Source organism: Acanthisitta chloris, unplaced genomic scaffold (assembly GCF_000695815.1).
Source record: "Acanthisitta chloris isolate BGI_N310 unplaced genomic scaffold, ASM69581v1 scaffold31738, whole genome shotgun sequence".
NCBI lineage: Eukaryota > Metazoa > Chordata > Aves > Passeriformes > Acanthisittidae > Acanthisitta > Acanthisitta chloris.
In genome coordinates, this window is record NW_008687004.1 from 20,722 (window position 1) to 42,170 (window position 21,449).

General features: G+C 37.6%; 1 protein-coding gene across 1 annotated transcript in view; it reads right to left on the reverse strand.

Annotated features, from left to right (window-relative positions):
* Positions 1 to 476: 476 nt before the first annotated feature.
* The window catches only part of RAPGEF2 (Rap guanine nucleotide exchange factor (GEF) 2), a 70,658-nt gene continuing 49,685 nt past the window's right edge, over positions 477 to 21,449 (reverse strand). The window contains exons 13-24 of the mRNA XM_009080422.1: positions 18,310 to 18,550; positions 17,676 to 18,059; positions 15,970 to 16,181; positions 15,766 to 15,889; positions 15,135 to 15,158; positions 13,862 to 14,085; positions 12,819 to 13,004; positions 10,928 to 11,080; positions 8,732 to 8,957; positions 6,603 to 7,162; positions 3,759 to 4,064; positions 477 to 2,589 (exon numbers count right to left, since the gene is read on the reverse strand). Of these exons, the coding sequence (XP_009078670.1) occupies positions 2,564 to 2,589; positions 3,759 to 4,064; positions 6,603 to 7,162; positions 8,732 to 8,957; positions 10,928 to 11,080; positions 12,819 to 13,004; positions 13,862 to 14,085; positions 15,135 to 15,158; positions 15,766 to 15,889; positions 15,970 to 16,181; positions 17,676 to 18,059; positions 18,310 to 18,550 (2,666 nt within the window). The 3' untranslated portion in view covers positions 477 to 2,563. The remainder of the gene's footprint in view (positions 2,590 to 3,758; positions 4,065 to 6,602; positions 7,163 to 8,731; positions 8,958 to 10,927; positions 11,081 to 12,818; positions 13,005 to 13,861; positions 14,086 to 15,134; positions 15,159 to 15,765; positions 15,890 to 15,969; positions 16,182 to 17,675; positions 18,060 to 18,309; positions 18,551 to 21,449) is intronic.

The following is a 21,449-nucleotide window of genomic DNA, read 5'->3' on the forward strand; positions in this document are numbered from 1 at the left end:
GGCATTTTAAAGCTAAATAGGATACAGCTGTTAATGGCTTTAGCAGTGCCATTTTAACCCAGTTTTCCACATACCACCACAAATAATGAATCTAACCTCTGAGGGAAAAAATATCTACAGATTTAACCATGAATTAATTTTAGCTTTTATTATTGGGGATGCTACTGGATGATCTTTGTAACTCGAAATCCCTTCTTCAGTAAAAACTTAAATGTATTGCTTTCCACATTCCTCCCCATCCAGATGTTAAAAATGTATTCCTTAATTTTACACCATCCAGAATATAAAATCAACACAATCTTACCTTTAAAACTGATTACACTCTATATACACCATACCTTTTTTGGCATCTCAAATGTTTCTGCCGGGGACATACAACATATCAGTCATTCTCACTCAGCAGTACACACAACAGTTTTCAAAAATTATCAACAGCATAACTGTATATTAAGAAAAACTCCACACCAATGGTTTGCCCACATCACTTGGCAATGTCCCTTTAATATTAATACACAGAGAAGTAAAATCTTTTCATAAATTTGTTCAAGTATGTGGAACATGTAAAATGCATAAGAATCAATATGGACTTCATTAATGTTATATTTATTTATTTTCCAGCTTCATACAAACTGGATGTAGAAGCATAAACATAGTACATTTCTACCATTTTCAACAAAAATATAACCAATATGTACAATTATTGTATTAAAAATACAAAAGGATACAGACTCCACCAATGTCTTTCTAAAAGACATACAGGTACAAGTAGTATCAAAAGTATGAGGAAATCACCAGTTAATTGTACATTCTGCACTTGACATCACAGAGCGAACTGAGATTAGCAGTCCTATGGTCTACAATTACTTAATGCTTATATAACATTTGTGCAACTTGTGATAGAGCTAGGATTTTGTATTTCTATATGCACATGAGGTCCATAACCTTGAGAATAAAACTGGCAAATAATGCATATTACGTGTAAAATTACAAATGCATAATTGACAATATGATATATAAGCAAATAGACAAAAGCTATGATTACAGGAGAAAGAATTAAATAAAGCACTGACATTTGTTTGATACAGTGAAAAAACACTGCAATTTGATCTTTAAAAGTTGAAGCTATTTACGTTTATCTACTGATCAATATGATCAGCTGAGTTCAATGGAACAAATAAAATCCAAGACCAGCAGTTCCTCACATTTGAGTACTACTCGGATTGGCAGCCTTCACTTCTCCGGAGTCTGTGCAAAAACAACACAAAAATAGAGGGGAGGGTCATTTCAGTCATAATAGGGTTAATAGCAGCTGTGAGCAGGTGGTTGCTACACATTGGCCTTCTCTACACATGCAGTGTTCCATGAAGCCATTAACAGTTGTGACTATTTCTGCATTGCAAAGGCTGGCAAATCTAATTGTGTTATTTATTTTTTTTTACTTAAAGGTTCATTTATCCCCTAATGCCAAAGTCAATAGGTGGAGGTTATTAAATCAGTGTTAACAGCCGACACGAGTTGTTGACATCCCAACTTGCCTTCACTGCAATGTTATCCAGTTAATTTTTATTTTAATATAACTACTATATAGTAAAAAAAAAAAAGGTATATAACTTAAAGGTGGGGTCGCCGCCTGTCTTATTAGAACGGGACATTTTCTCTTTGAGTATGTCATCCTGTATTCCGCAAGGCACAGGTATGAGACACACAGTGTCCTCATCCATCACCGACCAGTTGCAAGCACTCTGTTTCTGCATTGACACCAGACCCAGCTGAGGATGCCATTAACACTAACATTACAAATTTGTGACGATTCCAGTGTGGGGCACATTAAGAGTGAAGATAGACGGTCAAGGAAAGGCTGCATCCTGTAACCTCTGCCTTCCCTTCTGCCCTGCTCAGCCATGTGGTAGCAATATTCTTTCCAGGAGCTCAGGCTGGCAACCCTACTTACAGGTGTGAAATAATACTGTAATTACTATGCAGATGCAGTATTTGATCTCCCAAACGCAAACCATACAAAATTGTAACAAAGGCATTGTAAACAAGCAAATAAGCACTGCCTCCTTGAGGGATCTCTAAGCATTTTTTCTTTGTAGGTTAAAGGCCAAATGTAATTTGACAACTAGCTTATCTCATTATCCCAATGAGACTAAGTGCTAGGATTGTGATTAAAATCTAAAAGGAAGATTTAAAAAAACCCCTTCCAGGCATTGGGAAGTGCAGCCAGAGTTAATCATCCTGATGTGATGATCTTGGAATTTGGAATGATACTGTGTGATGTGGCAGACAGCGACAGTGGTAGCTTGGAGATTGCTGCACTGTGCATTTCAAGCAACACAGTTTGAAAAGTGCCAGGGCGATTTGTTCACAGTATTTCACATGCAAGGGGAGAGGGGACAGAAGGGGGAGGGGCAGAGGAAGAAGCCCCATGCTGCTTTAAGGCAGGGAAGGAGGCAAATAGGTCCACCATCCTTTAACTATAGTTCCAAGGCTCCTATTCTAGGGACGTCTTCTTGTGCTCTCCTTTAACGTGGCTCACTCTGGATCCAGATAAACCCAATTCTTAGACAGCAGAGACTTGTTCATCTTCTGCAAACACAACAGGATAGGGGAAAATAGAATTTAGCTCATACAGAACAAGACTGCTACTGAATGAAACAATCACTGCATACAACAACTGTATTTACTGTACTTGTGTTTTCCATGTCATTATATCAGGCACATACTTTAAAACAATTTCAGTACATTTCAGGTCTCATGAGAAGTATTCCTTTGTAATTTTGTTCTTGAAGAAAATAAAGACAATTGCTGTAACTGAGAAAGGTGCAGTTCCTCACCGTGAGGAACACAACAGCTACTCCCAGATATCCAATAGCTTCATAAAGCCATCTTACATTTTCCCCTGTAAATATCTGCAATCTATTTAAATTGAGATTGCATTAAGATTGAGTGCAGCTTCAATCATCATTGGTAGAAACAATTAAAATTATCTGTCATGGTAACTCTCAAAGTTTGAGGTAATTCAATTAAGGTAGACTAATCTTTTTCCCCACCATGTTCAACTGCAGAGTTCGTCCTGCACATAAGACCTTAGTAACTAAGCAGTTAGAGAGACGGTGGAATGTCTAAGCAATTCTATTATTAAGCAAAACAAAGCACTCAAAGGTGTGATTTTTGAGCACCCAGGCCTCAATCTGCAATCCAGCTACACCTGCACTCCACAGAAAAACTTTCTAGTTGAGCTAAAGCATAAAGACACAGACACACTTGGGCCAGAGAGGCAGCAAGACAGTAGTGGGCTCGTTATGTGAAGCAATAGGAGTGGAAGACTCAGTGTCCACAGTAAGATTTTCAGGTAAAATGTGAATGACTATCCAAATAAACCTGACCCACGATGCTCTATGGGGAAGATAGGCAGGTATTTTATAGACCAGGATACATTTTTGATCATTAAATACATGGCTAGTGTGAAAAATTAGAGCAGACAGGACTGTACGTGGTGAACATAGGTACCTCCAGAAAGGTTGCCTAAGCCAATTCCTTAATTGTCCAAGATTCAGGTGGACCTATGTTCCAGATTTTAAATTATACTTAGGATGAACTGAATTCAACCCCTTCCAAAAAGTTAGTGAAATAAAGCTCAAATTATGGCAATAATCTCTATGGCAGAAGCCAATTGTGTAATTTGCTTTGTGTCTGTGAAAGCATTGACCAGTTTTACATGCAGCACACTCAAAATCTAACAATTATAAATTTACCGTCTTCCTCTGTGGGAAACCCTTGAGATGGGTAGTGAGCAAGACGTGGATCCGACTCATTTGGTTTATGCCACTGAGGTTTGTTCACTGGCCTGCTAGCTGAATGGCCATGTGACTGCTGCTGTGGAGTTGATGTCCCATGAGTCTCACATGTCCGTGCCACCATTCTAGACCTCTGAAGTGCTATGTTGTAATCTGGAGGCTTTCTGGTTGGATGTGAGCCACCCTCTGCAAACTCAGCAATAGGTATTCCTACATAACCAGGAGGAGTTGGAGGTGGTTCCCGGTATCGACCCTCTTTTCGTGCTGCAGGAAAAATAACAGATGATTATATGGTATAGAAAGAGAAAAAACTGCTCAAAGGAAAACAAACAGTTAAAAGTTAAATAAGCATCAACCAACTCAACAGCCCAGGAACAGAAAATCTGAAAGATGAAAGTTAACTATCATATGCTAGACAATAAGCTGGTGAAAAAAATAAAATCAATCGTGAAAAAAAAATCAATCAGAAAGCCCAGAATACAAAACATACACAGGATGTAGCTATTCTTCCAGTAATAAAGCATTAGTTTAACAAAATTCACCAAATTACATGGGGCATTTGTTCAAACTTTGAAACTGAAGCTGTTCCATCGATTGTACAGAATAAAACATACGCTGATCAAAGTAACACAGAAGACACAAGAGTCCACAAAAGTAGCAAACATCAAGAATGGTGCCATCTCCCCAGATGCAAGACTATCTTAATCCTGAAGATGGGCTTTGTACCTAAGAGCTCATCTCTTTTGCTTTTACTGTCTTACAGAGGAAAAAAGAAAAGCATCTGATATATCATTTCTTCCTACAAATCTTACTACTTAATGAGACATAAGCTACAATTCCAAGAAGTAAGGAAGAGAAGTGGGAGTCATCTTCATACTTTCTGTATGCACTACTGCATGCTGCTCCTATGGCTGCACTCCCTGCAAAATTAAAATCAGAAGTATGCCCATAAGAACAACGATTGAATATGATTTTATATAGGAGATGGAAAGACCACCACCTAGTTTGTAGATCATATGGAGACATAACTCTTTACCTGAACAAGGCTTAACTCTGGGCATACCAAGAAGCTCTCTCTTGTAGAGAGCTTCAAGAGACAAAACAGCTATTAAGTATTTTAAGCATCTGCAGGTACACACAGCAGATAACTCTGAAGTAGTCATGCCTATGCACTTAAAGAAGTCAGCTGGAACTTTGATACTGAACACTTGTTGTGCATCTAGCCCTTTAACACATGACCACTTAACTTACAAACCTTACCAACACAGCAAGAAAAACCACTGATGCAGACAATTTACTCTCCACAGCTTGTCATACACTGTATATTCTTGCACAAATGCTGATGACAACATCACCCTGCATTAGACAGCATGGAATTGACTGAAAGGGCAGTACAAGCTTAAAATGGCCCAGTGCTACTTGGATGCAAGTTTTTATAGATCAAAAATAAATGCTTGGTGTTATAACAAAAGCAAACAGTTTCAAATAGAATCCAAGTATTTTTCTTGGACAAATTGTTTTAACTGAGCAAAGCAGCATAAAGAAGTTTCTGAGAAATTTAATTCAGAAATTTCTGAAAAGGAGATGAAATTCTGTAGAAAATTTCTATTGAAATACTGCAAGAGATCAGTGTCTATTCAGTGCAAAAGGAATGTGTAAACCAGTGGGTTCTGTTGGACAGTGATATACAGAGTTACATTTACAGGACAGTTAGTTTATAGTAGTGAAGTGCATGGAAGTGTGTTGGTTTGAATGTTCAAGTCTCTTTCATGTTCTTTCAAGTCTCTAAAAACGTAGTGGCAAGCACTGCCTTGAGAGGCAAATTTGGAAGCACGTTTGTTACACCTTCTGGTAGAAACCAAGGGTATCAAAGAGTAAAATTAGAGTGGCATGAATCTGAACAGCTTCCTCCTCTTCACAGTTCAGGGATTCAGATCTGCACCCAAGCTTTGAGGCAATGGGCCACTGCTAAGCAATATACTTGGGCAGAAAATGGAAAAGCAGTTTATCACAGTGGTCTCAACATGACCTCAATCTGTCAGACTTTTTCAGCTGTGTCAGCAAAAAATGGCTTTTAGATAGTTCTCCATATTAACCTGATGAAAGGCAAAGTGAAAGGGAATGAAAGGAATGAAAGAGGCAAAATTGCAGATCTTGGCTGGCTCAAGGATTGGGATGCAAAGAAGAAACAGTATGAGAAAAACATTACTATCTGCCAAAGACACCTTCATACTAATTTATATATGATCTGATCTTTCCACTACTAAATGCATATAAATTCTTAGAAACCTCCCTCAGTTTCAGCAGTCCAAAGAAACACTTCAGTCAATATTTAAGCACAAACTGGTCTCATTTTCAGAAGTAAGGAATATTCACAATTACCAGACAAGTCATAGAAAGGTATAAAGTAAAACACTTCTCCAAAAATCAGGCCACATTTATTAAGATTTCTAAATATAGCATATGGAGCCTTACTGTGATGAGAAATTCACATTTCAGAACAGACATCTAAATATATCAACCTCTCAAAACACTGTCCAGCAATTGAGCTAGTTTTTTGATGTATGACAGACTCTCTTGAAACACAAAGGCACTGCCAGAACTAAGAAACAACAATAAATGATATTTTCCCCAGCAATAAATGCAGAGTTAAAGGGAAAAATTTAAGAGAGACTGCAAAATGTTCAGTTTTGCTTTAAAAATAAAAATCAGACCAGACAAAAGAAATGCAGTTTTAGAACAGTAAGAAAAACCATAAGCAAATTAATTAAAATATTTCATGGTAAACAAAACTTAACTTACCAACAAGCCCCTTCGTACTACTCGATGATACTGCTGTATGAGTGGGCACGGGAGCTGGCTTTGTCTCCTCTGCTGGTACAGATGTTATGCTACTGGTTTCAGCTTCAATCGAAACATCCTTCCCACCCCTTCGCTTTATGGTACCTGTATCACCTTCTGAGTCCTCTCCCCAGTATCCTGTTGAGGATGCCCAGCTTGCTCTGGACTGTGCTTGATCAAGGCCCTCCCTACCTTGACTTTGCCTGCCATACTTTGTGCCATGGTCAGGGAACATCAGCTGATCCATATGACTGCCTGAGGCCCACAGTCCTGCCCCATCACCTGAACTATCAAAATGAGCATGTCCAAAAGGCAGAGTCTCCCAGCTTCTCTGGTGCTGTATTGTTTGTATGTTATCATGAGAACCACTTGAACAAGAAGTCCAACTACCACGGCCACTGTCAGCTGCATCAAGCGAAGCTCTGTCCCCCTGATCCTGTGACAGTTCTTCTGTACTAGGAGAAGAAAGCACAGTTGCTCCAGCATACAGGCCTCTGGTCTCTGGCAGCTGTGCATATGAGCTAGATGCACATTGATGAGGGGAAGAAAAATAAAATCCAGTGTTGGAATTGGAAATCATGGACGAAATACACAAAGTCAACAATCAAGAGAAAAGCAGAGATATTGGGGGGATTGGGCTAGATGATCTTTATGACACTTCAAAGGTTCCTTTCCACCCAAACCATTCTACGACTGAAGGTTTTGATGAACTTTAAAGTATTAATTGTTTGCATTAATGGCCAATTCAATTTTGAGAATAGAAACCTTTTCTTTCAAGCTCATCCTCAATAAAACAAAAAAATTACTAGATAACCTGATGAAATTTTGCACTTCAGCAGAGTCACTTCAAAAGATAAAATCGTAACTTTTCAAGAGCCTTTTAAGACAGGCAAACTGCATTGATACATATAAAAGGGAACAGACTGATAGATAGGGTTATACTACTGCTTTTTCAGCCATGCAAAACAAAGGTTCAAAAGTTAGAAAGAGTTTTACAGAGGCTGGCTGATATTCAGATTTAGGTTTCAGATTTTCTGCTTAGGAAACTCTGAAAGCTAACTTTTCAACATTTCTTGCAAATTGAAATTTATTTTAACCTTAATTTTGGAAACACATGCTACATAGAGCAAGTGTGTTAGCCATAGCCTTTCAGTGACTAAGAGAGCCTGACACTATCACTTACACAGCAGCAGAGAAAACCAACAAAGTGTCACTTTTGTTTAGCAGCTATCCAGGCTCCTGGGATTTGTTCTTCCAGGGCAGCTTGCTATGCAGACTGGAACCCTGTTCTTCCAAATATTTGAGGCATCTGATTAAAGAGCTTGCATTTGGATCCTCAAAGCTGAAGTACACCAGCTTTGGAACAGGTCTGCCAATCACAGACCCTGCAGGATTAAAACCCCTGAAACCATTCAGAGGTCTGAAGCATCCAAATAACAGCTCAAAAAAGTGGGGACTAAATAGAAGCCAGAGCTCCAATTATTTTCACACCAACGCTCACTGCTAGAGATTTAGAGAACTCCTCACAGCACTGGCTTCCCTAGCATTTCAGAACTTAATTACCTAGAAAATTACCTAGAAAACCAGCAGCATAATGTGAATTTTAGCTTCCAATTATAGTTGACTAGAAGAGATATTTGAGGTAAAATATTTTGGAGTTAGGCAAATACGCACTTTTCCATGAAACAGACTGGAAAATTGCTAGCTATTTCTGTTCTCAGCTTGATCACTGAATAATTGTATGAATAATATCTCATCTAATTCGGTTAATTCCCCATGTAGAAAGCAGGCTAGGATACTAGTCTGCCACAAAGAGGATAATCTACAGCACTACTAAGTGCTCAGATGATAAGGTCTATTGAGGTAAAGTCTTACTGGTGTAGACCTCATCACACACTCAGGAGTGCAAAACCTTTTCTTGTAAGAAATGGAGCATTATCACAAAACACAGCATTGAACCAGTAGTTTTTAAGAGCAGGGGAGAAAAAATATTTGAGTAATATACAGGGAAAGTTTACATGGACAAATATACATGCCAGATATACACTATATGAAAGTATAATATAAGTAAGCACAAATAAAATTCCTACCCTAAGCTGTATTGATCTGGTTCAATCATGATTCTTCTATCAATCCTTCCCACACCAAGATTTGTCTCCACGATGCTGACAGAATGCCTCTGTCTCCTCTCATCATGCAGGGAGACTGGCATGGAGTCAAAAGAAGAATTGCTGACAATACTAGATCTAGAAGAAATTTCGCTGTGACCAGAATCTGAAAAGTTATCCACCGTGCTGCTAGGAGCCAAAGTATAGCCTGCAAAGGGAACATCATGTTAATCCAACTCTCCAAGATGCCTGTTCAGTTCTTGCCAGGCAGCTGGCAACACTGCTACCATAGTAAATCAAAACTACAATTACATTTACACAGCGCTGCAAAAGATAAATAGCAAAACTGCGTAATACCACTTCTTCCAACTCTTAATCAGAGGTTTAAGACTGTGGGAACACACAGTACTCACTTACAAACCTTCCTTCTCTGTCCTCCTCCCCCAAATCCTTTCCAAATTCATCACCATACTCGTATCCTCACATTATGAAATCTTACTTCTCAAAAAACTGCCTGTACATAAACAGTGTCTCCAAGATTGTAATGAAAGAGATGCCCTGCATGAGATGAGAATCCAAGAGACCCCTTCACACAGTTTTTCAGTTCTGTAAAGCTACACTTCAGAGATGAACAGCAGATACAACATGAAGTCCAGACACCTAAGCTGACTGCTTACTACAATCTCTCAGTGGAGAGATGGCCAGGTTTGCAAATTTTCCTTGTGATACTTAGCTAACTAATTAATTCCAAACAGTATACATTACCAGAATTACACTGTAATTTGGAGGCAGCATTGACACAGCCAGACTGAGATAAAAATCTGCAAACCATGTGACAGAGGCAAATTCAGCTTCTGTTTTAGTAGCAAACAAAATTGTGCTGAATTCTCTTGCCAAGTAAGTTAAAGATCATTAAACAACATACATCCACAAATAAATGCAGTTTTTGCTTTTTTTGCTTTCAGTCTACACATAAATGTCAAAATTACTTCAACTGATCTGTCCCAAAATTTACTTGCTGAGAACATGGAATTAATGTTGCCATTTCGGTCTGAAAGAACATTACCATAAGCTCCATGTCACCAGCAAACCAAGGATTTTTTTTAAATTGTGTTTATGATTTGTTTTTTGCAAAAATTAAGTGCTTTTCCCACTATGAGTCAAGTACAGAATTCCAATTCCTTTTTCAAGAAATGCACAGGTCTGACCATATTCATTCTTTGCTAATGTAGTATTTGGGAGAAATAATGATGACAGCTTACAAGGACTCAAGATCCTCCTCCATCTATCTTTAGTAAATATCACTTCAATAGAAGTCATTTCAACCCAGTGTATATTTTACCATAATGCTGTATTATCTAACTGTTAAACTGAACTTTCATGATATACTGAGAAGAGAATAATTTAGAAGGTACCTAGGCTATCATACTTTCAAAGGGATGTTTTTGTGTGTGTTTAAACTACAGGACAATGCCTCCAGACTCTGGTTTGTCAATTCTTAAGCAGAACAACTATCGTGAAAAGAAATCAACCAAACTGGCTTAAAAAAATCCTTTTAAAGTCCTAAATTCACTTTGAAAAATAACTCCATGAAGTCACTTTAAAAGATCTTGGTTAAGAAAGCTCCAACATGTAATACCTTTCCTCAAATATTCACATACGTTGTTTGTATAATCAGGATGTTACTAAAACATTCTGCATTAGTGATTTGAATCCCAAGTATCTTAAGCTTCTCTCTCTCTCATACATAGGTCATATCCCATTCAGATGCATGACACAGTAAATAATTCCTCTAATAGACTAGAGTGTTCAGTGCTGCACTAAGATTTTAAGTTTCAACATGCACGTCCTTCCACTGTCAGGAAACACTGATAATGGGAATATTTTTGTCAGAAGCAGCTGCAGTGAGAGTGACCTCCTGCATCAAATCCTGTATCATATCAGGCTATCTTTCCTGGCTTTTGCTAACCAGAGAGCTTTCAAGTACCACTGAAATCAGGTTCACAGTTAGCCATTCATGTATCCCACTCTGTGCTACAATTCCTGCCCTCTTGCTGACCATATGTGACAAAAATAGGAGCAGCAGTAGTTTATCCTGAGTGTCTAAATTCTTTCTTAGAAGGTTCCAAAGTCCATGAGCTTCAGGAAACAGGATGAAAAATACTGAACAACTAATACCTTTCCTTGGAGAGCTCTGTGGTGAAGTAGGAGGAGAAGACAGCTGTGAAGATGCACTTGAGACTGTGTCTTCAGACTGTTTCTTGTGACGATCCAAACTTCCTTCTTCCGATAATGAAAGAATTTTCTTTAAAGCTTGTGGGGAGTTAATGCCTTTAAGTAAGAATTAATGTAGGTAGATGTAAAGTCCAGTATAAATACCTCTGTTTCACAATGCATTTATAAAACAGACACCATACAGAAAAGAACCTAAATTTTTTCATGTATATTTCTGAGTTTCTTACAGCTTAAATGAAGCAAAATGTTTAAACCTACTCCTGTTTAAAATACAGTGCTTTATTTCTGCATATTTGTGCAGATGGTTTTTCATTCTGGCCACTTATAATAAAAACTTTGTCACAGAAAACACAATGAAGACTTGGTATTGCTGAATAATGCCTATACAATATATAAAGTAAGGATATGCATAGGAATGATTACTGAGAAATTTGAACTAAAATTATGTTCAATACACACACTAATCTCACTGGTGAGTGAAGATGTATATAGTAAGAAATTAAACTGTTCTCCTGTTTCTTTTCTATGCAGAGTAGCCTAGAAGGTCATATTAAAACGGGAAAGAAAACTAATGAGATTAGGCTTATGAAACAAGGCCATCCTGCAGCTGTGTTTCTCCCTTTCATTCTGGAGAACTATCTCTGCACCAGCTTATTTTGGGAAACTAAAGAGTAAAAACATCCTGAAGATGATGTATGATGTAAAGATCTAGGGCATCAAAAACTGCTTTTCCTAGGCCACATTTATCCATCTTCTCATCTCCTCCCCTCAAAAATCCACCCTGGGACAGTCTTATAAGTGAAGACAGAACTTCTCTGACAGTTTTGCCAGTGTTTGTGGTAGAGGTTATTTTCAAACATTTGCAGACTCTACCTTTGATCTGCTGGATCACAATCCTGCTATCAATAATTTACAGCTGCCTCATCAGCATAACCTAGTCGGTTTTCAGACACTTTGCCACCATGAGCAGAAATGCAGTATATGGAGCTTCAAAGTCCTTTTAAGATTAAAATTTAATGGTAAAAATCAACAAGATCTAGATGAATACTGAATTGTTCCTTGCTCATTTTGCTCCTTCTAATGCTTTGTTACAGCATAAGCAGTGTATGAGGAAAATGAATAAAGAGTGAAATCAGAATTAAGCTCTTGTGAAACTACCATCATGCAATAGGAAGGGCCAGTTATGCTTATTAGGAGTGTTACCATACCTTATGTGATTTTGAAATTTCTTTAATAATGCATATGTTATGTGCACTTGCTGGGACACAAACGTGGAAATCAGTGTAGAAGAAATTGCTATAGTCTGGTACCTTTCTGAGCAACATGCAGGCAGCAACAACTGACTAATAACAATAAAGAAGCAGAATGGAGCAAAGCCAAAGGGACACCTGTCACTGTGAAACTTCTGACCTATGTTTCCAACAGGACCACCAGCTTGAGCAGGCCTTAATTTCACATTAAAAGTTTAACTTTTGAAGAGACACCAAAACTTCTGAGGCACCTCAGATGGGTCACTCAAGAACTCCGTGTCACTAACCCCTTTGGAAAAGTTAAGCCAAGACACCAGGGCAGACAGTCAGAAACATTTCTTCTTTCCAGTTGCAAGTAACAAGTAAATACTTATACTGATTAAATTGACAGGATGGTTTCCCTAAATTTCTTCTTCTCCACACCTAGAGAAGAGAATTCTGCATAGACACTGTGTAAACTGCAATAACCTGCACACCATACTACCAGAAATAAACGTCTGAACCTTATTTGATTAAAAATGTCTCCCTGACATAAGCAAACAAGCTTCAGAGTATTAAACCAAACACTTCCTAGTTCCACTTACCGAACGGTGGGAGGTCTTTGACTGGCACTTTCTTGCGGGAGGGATAAAGAGATACTGCAGGGACCTGCAATGCTTGGTTTACTTTATGTTGCTGCTGCTGCTGCACTTTCTGCTGGATGCCTGCCCGGGGAGCCACTGGTGAGGTTTCAGATTTTCCAGATCTCTTGTCTCCTGTATTCTTAGGCACTTTGAAAGTAACAGGAGAAAACATGGAATGACTATTAGCTAAAAACACGGTGGGAGTTTTAGTCTGAACAGTGCAAAGCCCTCCATTTAATGAGTAAAAAGTGCTCAAATACTTGTACAATTAATGCAGCAGGCTATCTTTAGAGAGAAAAGATGAAGAAAAAAAGAGGGGGAGATTCAACTCCTTTTAAAAGATGTACAGTATCAATGACCATTTTCTTTCTTTCTTTCTCAAAATAAATGATAAATGACTGTTGTTACAGTTAGCAAAAATATGACCAGAAGTTATACTGGGCTATCATAAGGACAACAACTGGTTCAGAATGGATATATAATTACTATTTTTTGCTACCCTGAAGGAATGGAAGGGCACAAGACACAGCATTCCCCCAAATCAGAATGAAGTCGATATCCAGGATGAAACTCCCCACTGCTGCCCCCAGGTACAGCCCTCCAGATATCTCTGAAACACCTGGGCAAAAGGAAATCCTCTTTTCCCCCCTCAAGGCCCAGATATCCATAATAACCATATCCCTATTCACACCAATGGCTTGAGTACATCAGAACTGTAGAGAAACTTTTGACTCCTCTATACCCTTTGTGAAGGCAAATCTAAAAAGCCCTTGTACACTTCAGTGTAACTTCATCTGAAAGCCTTATCATCTAAATACTGTCTCTACACTACTAATCTGCAAGATTGTTTCCTTAAGATTCATAGATATTCAGTACTTCAAAATGACTAGACACACCCTTTTCCACCTCATTGTCTAGTTACTGTTCCCAGTTGCTTCCTTGGACTAGAAATAAAGGTATGCTTAACAGCTTGCTTGAAACCCATAACAAATTACAATGCTCACATGTGTTGGTGGCTGGCTCACACTGCAGAGACAGTGTCTGCAGGCTCTCTTCATCCATTTCCAGATCCAAGTTTGAGAGATATTGCTTTACCTTCCGTGCCATCTGAGCATCTTCATACAGTTTTTTAGCATTAAGAAAGGAGCTGCGACGGACCCGCTTTTTATGCCCCCCTGCTTGTGCAACATCCAGCACAGCTGCATTGGTGCTGCCCTGGCTGAGAGACCTGGAGCGAAGGGGACAGGAGAGGGAAGAAAGAGGGAAAAGGTATTACTTAGTCCAACATGGTGTCACCCAATAAACATGAAATGTGCAAAAGATTGCATGAATGTCAGTCTATGGTCAAAGCTCACATGCCTCATTCCAGTAAGTCAAACAGCTGTAACAGATAGAAAGACGAGGGACAGGAAATATTTTTACTTGGTTACAGGCACTATTTTCATTACACAAATATTTTTACCTATTCTGATCCAGCTAGGCAGTAACACTTTACACATCTAGAAAAGCATTCAAGGTAGCTCTCTCACATAAGCCAACTACTGAGAGGACTGGAGCATCAGGAAAAGCTCATGCAGTAAGGCAACACTGACAGAAGACTACAGTTGAGGTTCAAATTCAAATACATATACAGACAGACCTTTGAAAGCTTGCTGTGTTTTAAATCAGACTGTATACAAAATATACAATTCAGTTTTACAGGCTAGAACTTCTTTGTAACTTGCAAGGTTGCAGACAGCTTTTTATTGAATAAAATCATCAGCTAGCTCATGATGAAATAGAAGTCATGCACATTTTAGTGAATGTATATCTATAGGAAAGCTATGTGTTGGTCCTGAATTGTTAAGAGTAAGGATGATGGCTGATGGCTGAATTGTAATATGAAAATAAGTTAGTTGAGCAGATACTATAAATTCTAACTTTTGCATTTGATTGTGATATTGCTTAACATGCATAAGAAACTTAAGACTGATTTTCAGCTGTTGCAACCTCTTCATTTTATAATTTCTTTTTGACTGAAAGCCACTTCCTTCAGCAAATTAAATTGGAGATGGGGGAAAGAACACCCCACTTTATCCACAAACACTTTAAAATAATTTACAACTTTTATGTTTTAACATCAAAAGCAAAAGCACGCCTAGATTAAAATGCATTGTCAGCACAAAAGGGTTAAAAAAATAATTTCAAGCACCAGAAAATTAAAGATAGCAAGTAGGAAACAATGCAAATGGTAAAAGGAAGGATGAATGTCTGTGTGTGTTGTCTCCAACCACTTACCCCAAACTCCTCCATTTCTTCTTCCTGCAAGTGAGAGCCAGGAAGAGTAAAGCACGGGTTTAAGAAGAGACAGAGAAAGATCACAAGCTCAGAAAGAAAAAAGACCAGACCTCAGGACAAGCAGTACTGAAAGCCCACAATTATTAAAAAGAGCCTTGACTTGGGCATACAATCAGATATTACAAACTCTTCTAGCTCAAATTAAGAAAAATAGTATGCAATAAGCTGGTCTAACATGAAGCCAAAGAACATTCACTCCACATTTTCTAACACTGGCACTGCTTCAGATACATTTCCACTTCTACTAAATCAAAATTATAAGGCTGGCACGTGTCAATGCTGCAAACACACACGTTTTCAAGACTGTTTCTCCTCTTCCCTCACAGTGGTACAATCTCATTTTATGAAGTAACTGTTAGCTAAGGAATAATATGAAACATTTTCGTATGTATCAGTAACAATAAAATGTAATAGTTTCTCCAATTTTAGACCATCACATAATTTTGATAAATTGTTAACAACAAAAAACTCACACTGCTCCAATATCACAAGGGGCAATTGAAAAGCTCCTCCTGCTGACACCTAGCCTTCTCTCAGCTGGGAAAAGCTCTGCCTGATACAACACACTTACCTCGTTCTGAACATTAAAGCAGGATCCATGTTCACAGACGCCATGCGACCGACATGGCGTATCTCCTTCGCAATCATTCTCAGCTTCTCAAAATTGACCAAGCCCTCCACTTTTGAATCATTTCCTACAATCAAGAATGTCAGTGATTAGGTAGGAAAGTTAGTTTTCCTTAGCTGGTAGAAGATAATGTAGTTTTGCTTTTACCTTCATGAAGGAACGTAAGGTCTTTTTTGATAACAGGAAACAGGGGGATAATAGGGGGTTGTAGGTTTTGGCTGTTAAGGACATTGCGATATTTTGCCATATTCCTAGATGGATCAAACAAGTCCTGTAGATCTTGAAACAGTTTTTCATACTTGCTTGGAAGCTTTTCCCAAGTAGTTCGGAGCCTTGCGACTGGTGCCAAATTCAGGCCACTTGAAATAAAAAACAAAAAGTGCAAAAAAGTTCAAGAACCAGAGGAAGAAACAAAAAATCCTAGAAAACAGTGTTAAATTTGTATAGCTGGAATAGCATAGCAATGTCAATAAAGTAACAGAAAGCAAAAACTTCTTTTTGTCAGAATGTATTACATAATAATTAATTTTTATAGAAGCCATAAAAACTGGACATATCTGCATGATGCAACCACAAACAGACAAAAGCTACAGTTGGACGAGCAATTAAACCTTATAGAGTATGCACTTGTTACTTAGGAACAGTGCCCAAATCTGATAAAAATATCATAATCTAAGAGTACCTCAGGATCACCACTTATTTCCAAATTACCAAACTGGAGGAAAAACCATCTTACACCTAGACTGTGATGTTCAGGTGATGACAGCATAGTGACCTACCCTTTCTTCTGCAATAATCCATCTGACTTTGTTCTGCCTGGACCAAATTTTCTAACACAATGTGTGATGTCACTCTGATGCTATAGCTGGTACAAACCCCTTTCCTCCCCCCTTCCCCTGTAATGGCATTGTCTGCCTTACTATTAGTTTGTACCTATGGGAAAGTTTAGTATCTGGAATCTTTCCTTCACTCAAGTTTTTCATAGCAAGCAGAATGCTTTTATTTATCATTGAGATCAACTGAAATAGATGAACAAAATATCAAGAATTTTATGTCTCAGATGCTGATTGATTATCAGCATGGATCCTTGGCTTTGGAACTGGCCACATTTGACTGAATGGTATTCAAACCCAGTGATCTTCAGAAACAGTGTTACATTCAATCTGGTGACTGAACATGACAAGAGCTTTTGCCAGAGACAGCGATAAAATTGTCATTCTAATGCAACTTAGGCTTTTTCATAGCAGACAATATTTGGGGATTATTTTTTTTTTTTGCATTTTGAAAAGTATGTATAGACACAACCATTAGAGTTTCCTCTCCTCCTTTTCATTCCAAAACTAGGAAAAGTTTTTTGCCTGAGATTTTCAGTACTTTTAAAAATTCTTGTTAAAAGTTCTTTATTTAAAGAGTTCCATGCAAGAAACTGCTAATACAAAGAGAACGAAAGGCAACATACTGAGGCTGAATGAATTCAAGATACTGGGAACAATGCATAAATTGGGCTGCCTTTGGTAAATGAACCCATTCATTTATGAAAACATTGGGTTTTTTCTGTATATAACTGCTGTTTCTTTTGGTCTTTGTCTTTAAATAAGTGTAGCAGTTACTCTGGTGATGACTCCTGCCATGCTGTCTTGAGCAGTTAAGTACACAATAGCAGCATTCCAAATAATATTCCAGTAAACATTTCAGTGGTGAGTTCAGATTACTGGAAGCTGCCCTCCTTATCAGATTGCCAAACCTTGATGTCAGCAGTAATAATTGGTTTACTCTGCTAGTTATATTTTTTTAGACTGATATAAGTAAGACTTTGCTTTTTACTTAGCAGTAAAATTATTAATGGGCAATACCTAATGATGGCAAACATCGAGTTGAAGTTCTTGCATTCTCTGCAGTGCAGTGCTATCTTAATGAAATGCTTAATGATCTTCATCCTTTTCAGCTGGTTGGTTTCTCTTAGAATCTCAGAAGCCACCCAGAATGTTTCTTGATTTATCACCTCTTCAAACCTTTTTAGATTAGTGCAACCTGTTTTTGATTTGAGTTTAAACAAATCGTCTATGTATTCCGTGGGTTCTATGTTACGGAACAGCTCAAAGTTTCTCATGGAGAGCTGGGTAGCCACTTCAACAGTACTCAGCTGTAGTAGGGAAATTTGACTTTCCCTCAGTAACTCTTGAGCGTCTTCATCTGAACAAAGAGTTTCTGTTTCCATGTTGTTCTTCAGGTAATACCTGTAAAAACGAAATTCAAAAAGACACTAGATACAATATACTCGATTACTGTTGAAAAAGTAAGAGTAATGATTCAGCTGGAATCATAGAATAAACCAAATTTCACCAGGCCTAGGTATTAATTAGAAGTTACATAAACAGCATTCTATTGCAAATAAACTGAACATTAATAATTAAATAACACTCCTTTAACATGGTTTTGACTTAACAAACTGGTATTTGTCAGCTTTAGCTCAGTCTCCAGTCTTACCTGCCACTCAGCTGTATTCTGTCAGCAAGCTTGGACAGCTGATCTGGAAGCCTCCTTTGCTTGATTACACCCTCAGGTGTGACAGAGACTTCACATAATGAATATGCATCAGGGGTTGCAGTGAGAGCAAATTCCCTGATAGCCTGGATGACCACTTCTTTTGCTGTTGTGTCCTTACTGATCATGATGTAGCGACTTTGCTGGTCTGCCTTGAAAACCCGCAGAACTTGATCCGGTAAGTCTGGGGAAAAAATGCCATGCAAGGTTTGCAATTTAGTAAGCAAAGAAAAATAAAAAATTAATGGTGTAAGAACAATCAACAGTAACAATGACATTGGGTGTAATTAGTAGTGCTATCAGCTTTTACTTCAATAATGATTACTTCTACTAACATCCAGGAAGAGAAGTTAGTTAGTTTATAAAGGGGCAAGCCACAAAAATATGTTACCATTTTCAAAGTTTGGACAGACTAATGAGCAGTCTCATTTTCACAGGTGTTGAGTCCTGGGACATTCTGCTTAAGTCAGAGAAAAATCCAGGACATTAAACTACACTATCCTATACAATGACATACAAGAAGTTGAAGCAAATAGGTGATGGGAGCATCAATCTTCCTAAGGATGTTTTTGGGAAAATAGACTCATTTACCTAACTCTGATACTCAACCATAGTGCCACACACAAAAGTAAGACACACATATATACATAGCCAGGAAGATGCTTGTATAATGGGCAGCATACATGTATACAGAAATAAACTGCAGTGGTATTAATCACAATAATAAATGTGTGAGTTAACAGACTGAAAACTTTGCTCTCTGTTTCTCTGTGCCAATGTTTTAGTAATTAAGAACTAAAGCAGCCAGAAAAAAAAAAAAACTTCACAAATAATCAAGTTCTAAATATATTATCATTTCAAGTGATTGATGACAAAAAACTTAGAGTGAACACCTATAAGGTGACCAGTTTTTAGGAAATCTGTAAAACTACCAGCCTAATGTTGGATTTGTTATTTCCATAAGCTATATGGAGATACCAAATCCATACATATTTTCATATTTCCATGGAGGTATTGAACTCCAGGCCCATAAATCAACTGAAGTTTGTCATCATTGTATTATAATAAGAAAATAAAAAGACAGATGAAATTGTACCACTGGGTTTTTAATATCACGTATTTTTAACTGACAAGTACTTTAAATTAATTTAACTGCTTTCCTCTGTTACAAATAACCTTTTCTAGTTCAGTGAGGCATGACATCTGGTCATTTTTCTTTCTGTAATGAATATGTTTTTTTAAAAATAGTTATTACTCTTTTAGATTATAGAGGTCATATAAGCAAGAAAATATATAATAATAGAATGCCTTCTGAATCTGAAGCCACAAAATGACCATCATTAAAAAAATACTGACAAAAACAGCTGTCAGATGAAAAAATTCATTTTGATACAACCACAATCTTTTTTGACAAGACTTGAACGTGCATAACATGTATCAAGTTACTACAGAAAGATCTGTTCAGGAACAGAAATCTTGTGGCAAAAGAACAAAAAATTAACATCTTCCCACTGCTACTGCATGTCTCCAAAATAATTATTTGGAAAGCATTAAGATAAATCTCTCTGACAGGGGTTGATTTACATGCTACAAAGGCTGTTTAGGCTTAAATATCTTAGTTTAAAAATTACATGCAACTAACTTCTAAGCTCACAGTAGGTTTTTTGCAGCTTGAGAAGCACTAACACCAAAACTCACTGGAAATAAGTGCTAACATCATCAGTAAACACATAAAGTATATAATTACAGACTAGTTTTTAAGCCTTCCTAAGCACTTGAGTCAAATGTACCAATATTTTATAACTAGCACACCAATTTCACCTTTTATCACCAACTCTATATTGACCCATCTCCCTTCAGGAATTAATTGAAGAGGGATACAGAGCAGTGCCTGAATTATTTTCTACATTTTTTGACATCTCGAGGAGGGTAGATGAAAAAGACACAGCCTTTCAGAGATGTTATTAAAACCAGACTGTTCTCTAGATCTTGTTGCCTCTTGTTGCTACAGAAATACTTGCTGCTCAAAGAAATGCTATGAAGTTGGGAAGCTATTGTAAACAATACCAACGTTAGAAATTGCTTAGCACTCCCAAGAAATAAGTGTTTTGAGCAAGAAGAAAATAACCTGCTCTGCTGGATCACTGAAGTCAACATGAAGAAATGCAGAGAACTGCAAATAGAAAAGTCCCATCTTTGCACCATATTTTGTCACCCAATTTCTCAGGCTACATACCAATCACAGCTGGTAGCAAAAACACTGCACAGAATACAGAGAAATCTGCCAGCAATTCAAATGATTACAGCTATAGCAATGGTTAGCAAGTAATTCAGCCCAATATTTTTTAAATCAAACACCACTTGAAGAGAATCATAATTACCCCCCTTCACTCCTTTTCAATAAAGGAAACTGGAGTGGCAGGCTGAAGAATGCAGTGCTAGGAATCTAGTCCCTTAGAAAGATTGTGTGGGGAAAGAAAAAGTACCAGTGACTGGCAGCTCATCATTACTATGTTATTTTGACATCCAATCAAATAGCAAACACAGCACAAGAGAAGGGAAATGAAAGTGCTATTGAACATTTAAAAATAAACCTTTAAAAGTATATTTGAAACAGCCTAAGCCAATCAGAAGAGAAACTAAAATGACTCCTTGCAGATTTCAAGCTCTGTGCACTTTCTCCTCAAAGATCACCCTTCCAAAACAGCAAGTTGGTTTATTTTCTATCCTGAGGGATATTCCCCAAAGCCTCAAACGACAGCTGCTCTACCACTATTCTCTTTCTTCTCCAGTGCATTCAATTTCTTGCAAGCTGCCTCCATTTCCATCTTTAATTTAGTCCAAGGTAGTAAAAGGAATTAAAATTGCAGGTTTTAATTTTTTTCCAAGTCTTGAAATATACAGATGTATAATTCAACTCTTCTATCTACAAGCAACCACCCCTAAAGCCCTTAAGGTCTATGTTTTTTATTTCAATCCCCCTTTCCCTTACTTCCCACACAGGAAAAAAAATATACCTGTGAATTATTTTTAAAATATTCAGTGTGTGGATATTTGGGAAAATATTAAGCAAAGAAAAAACC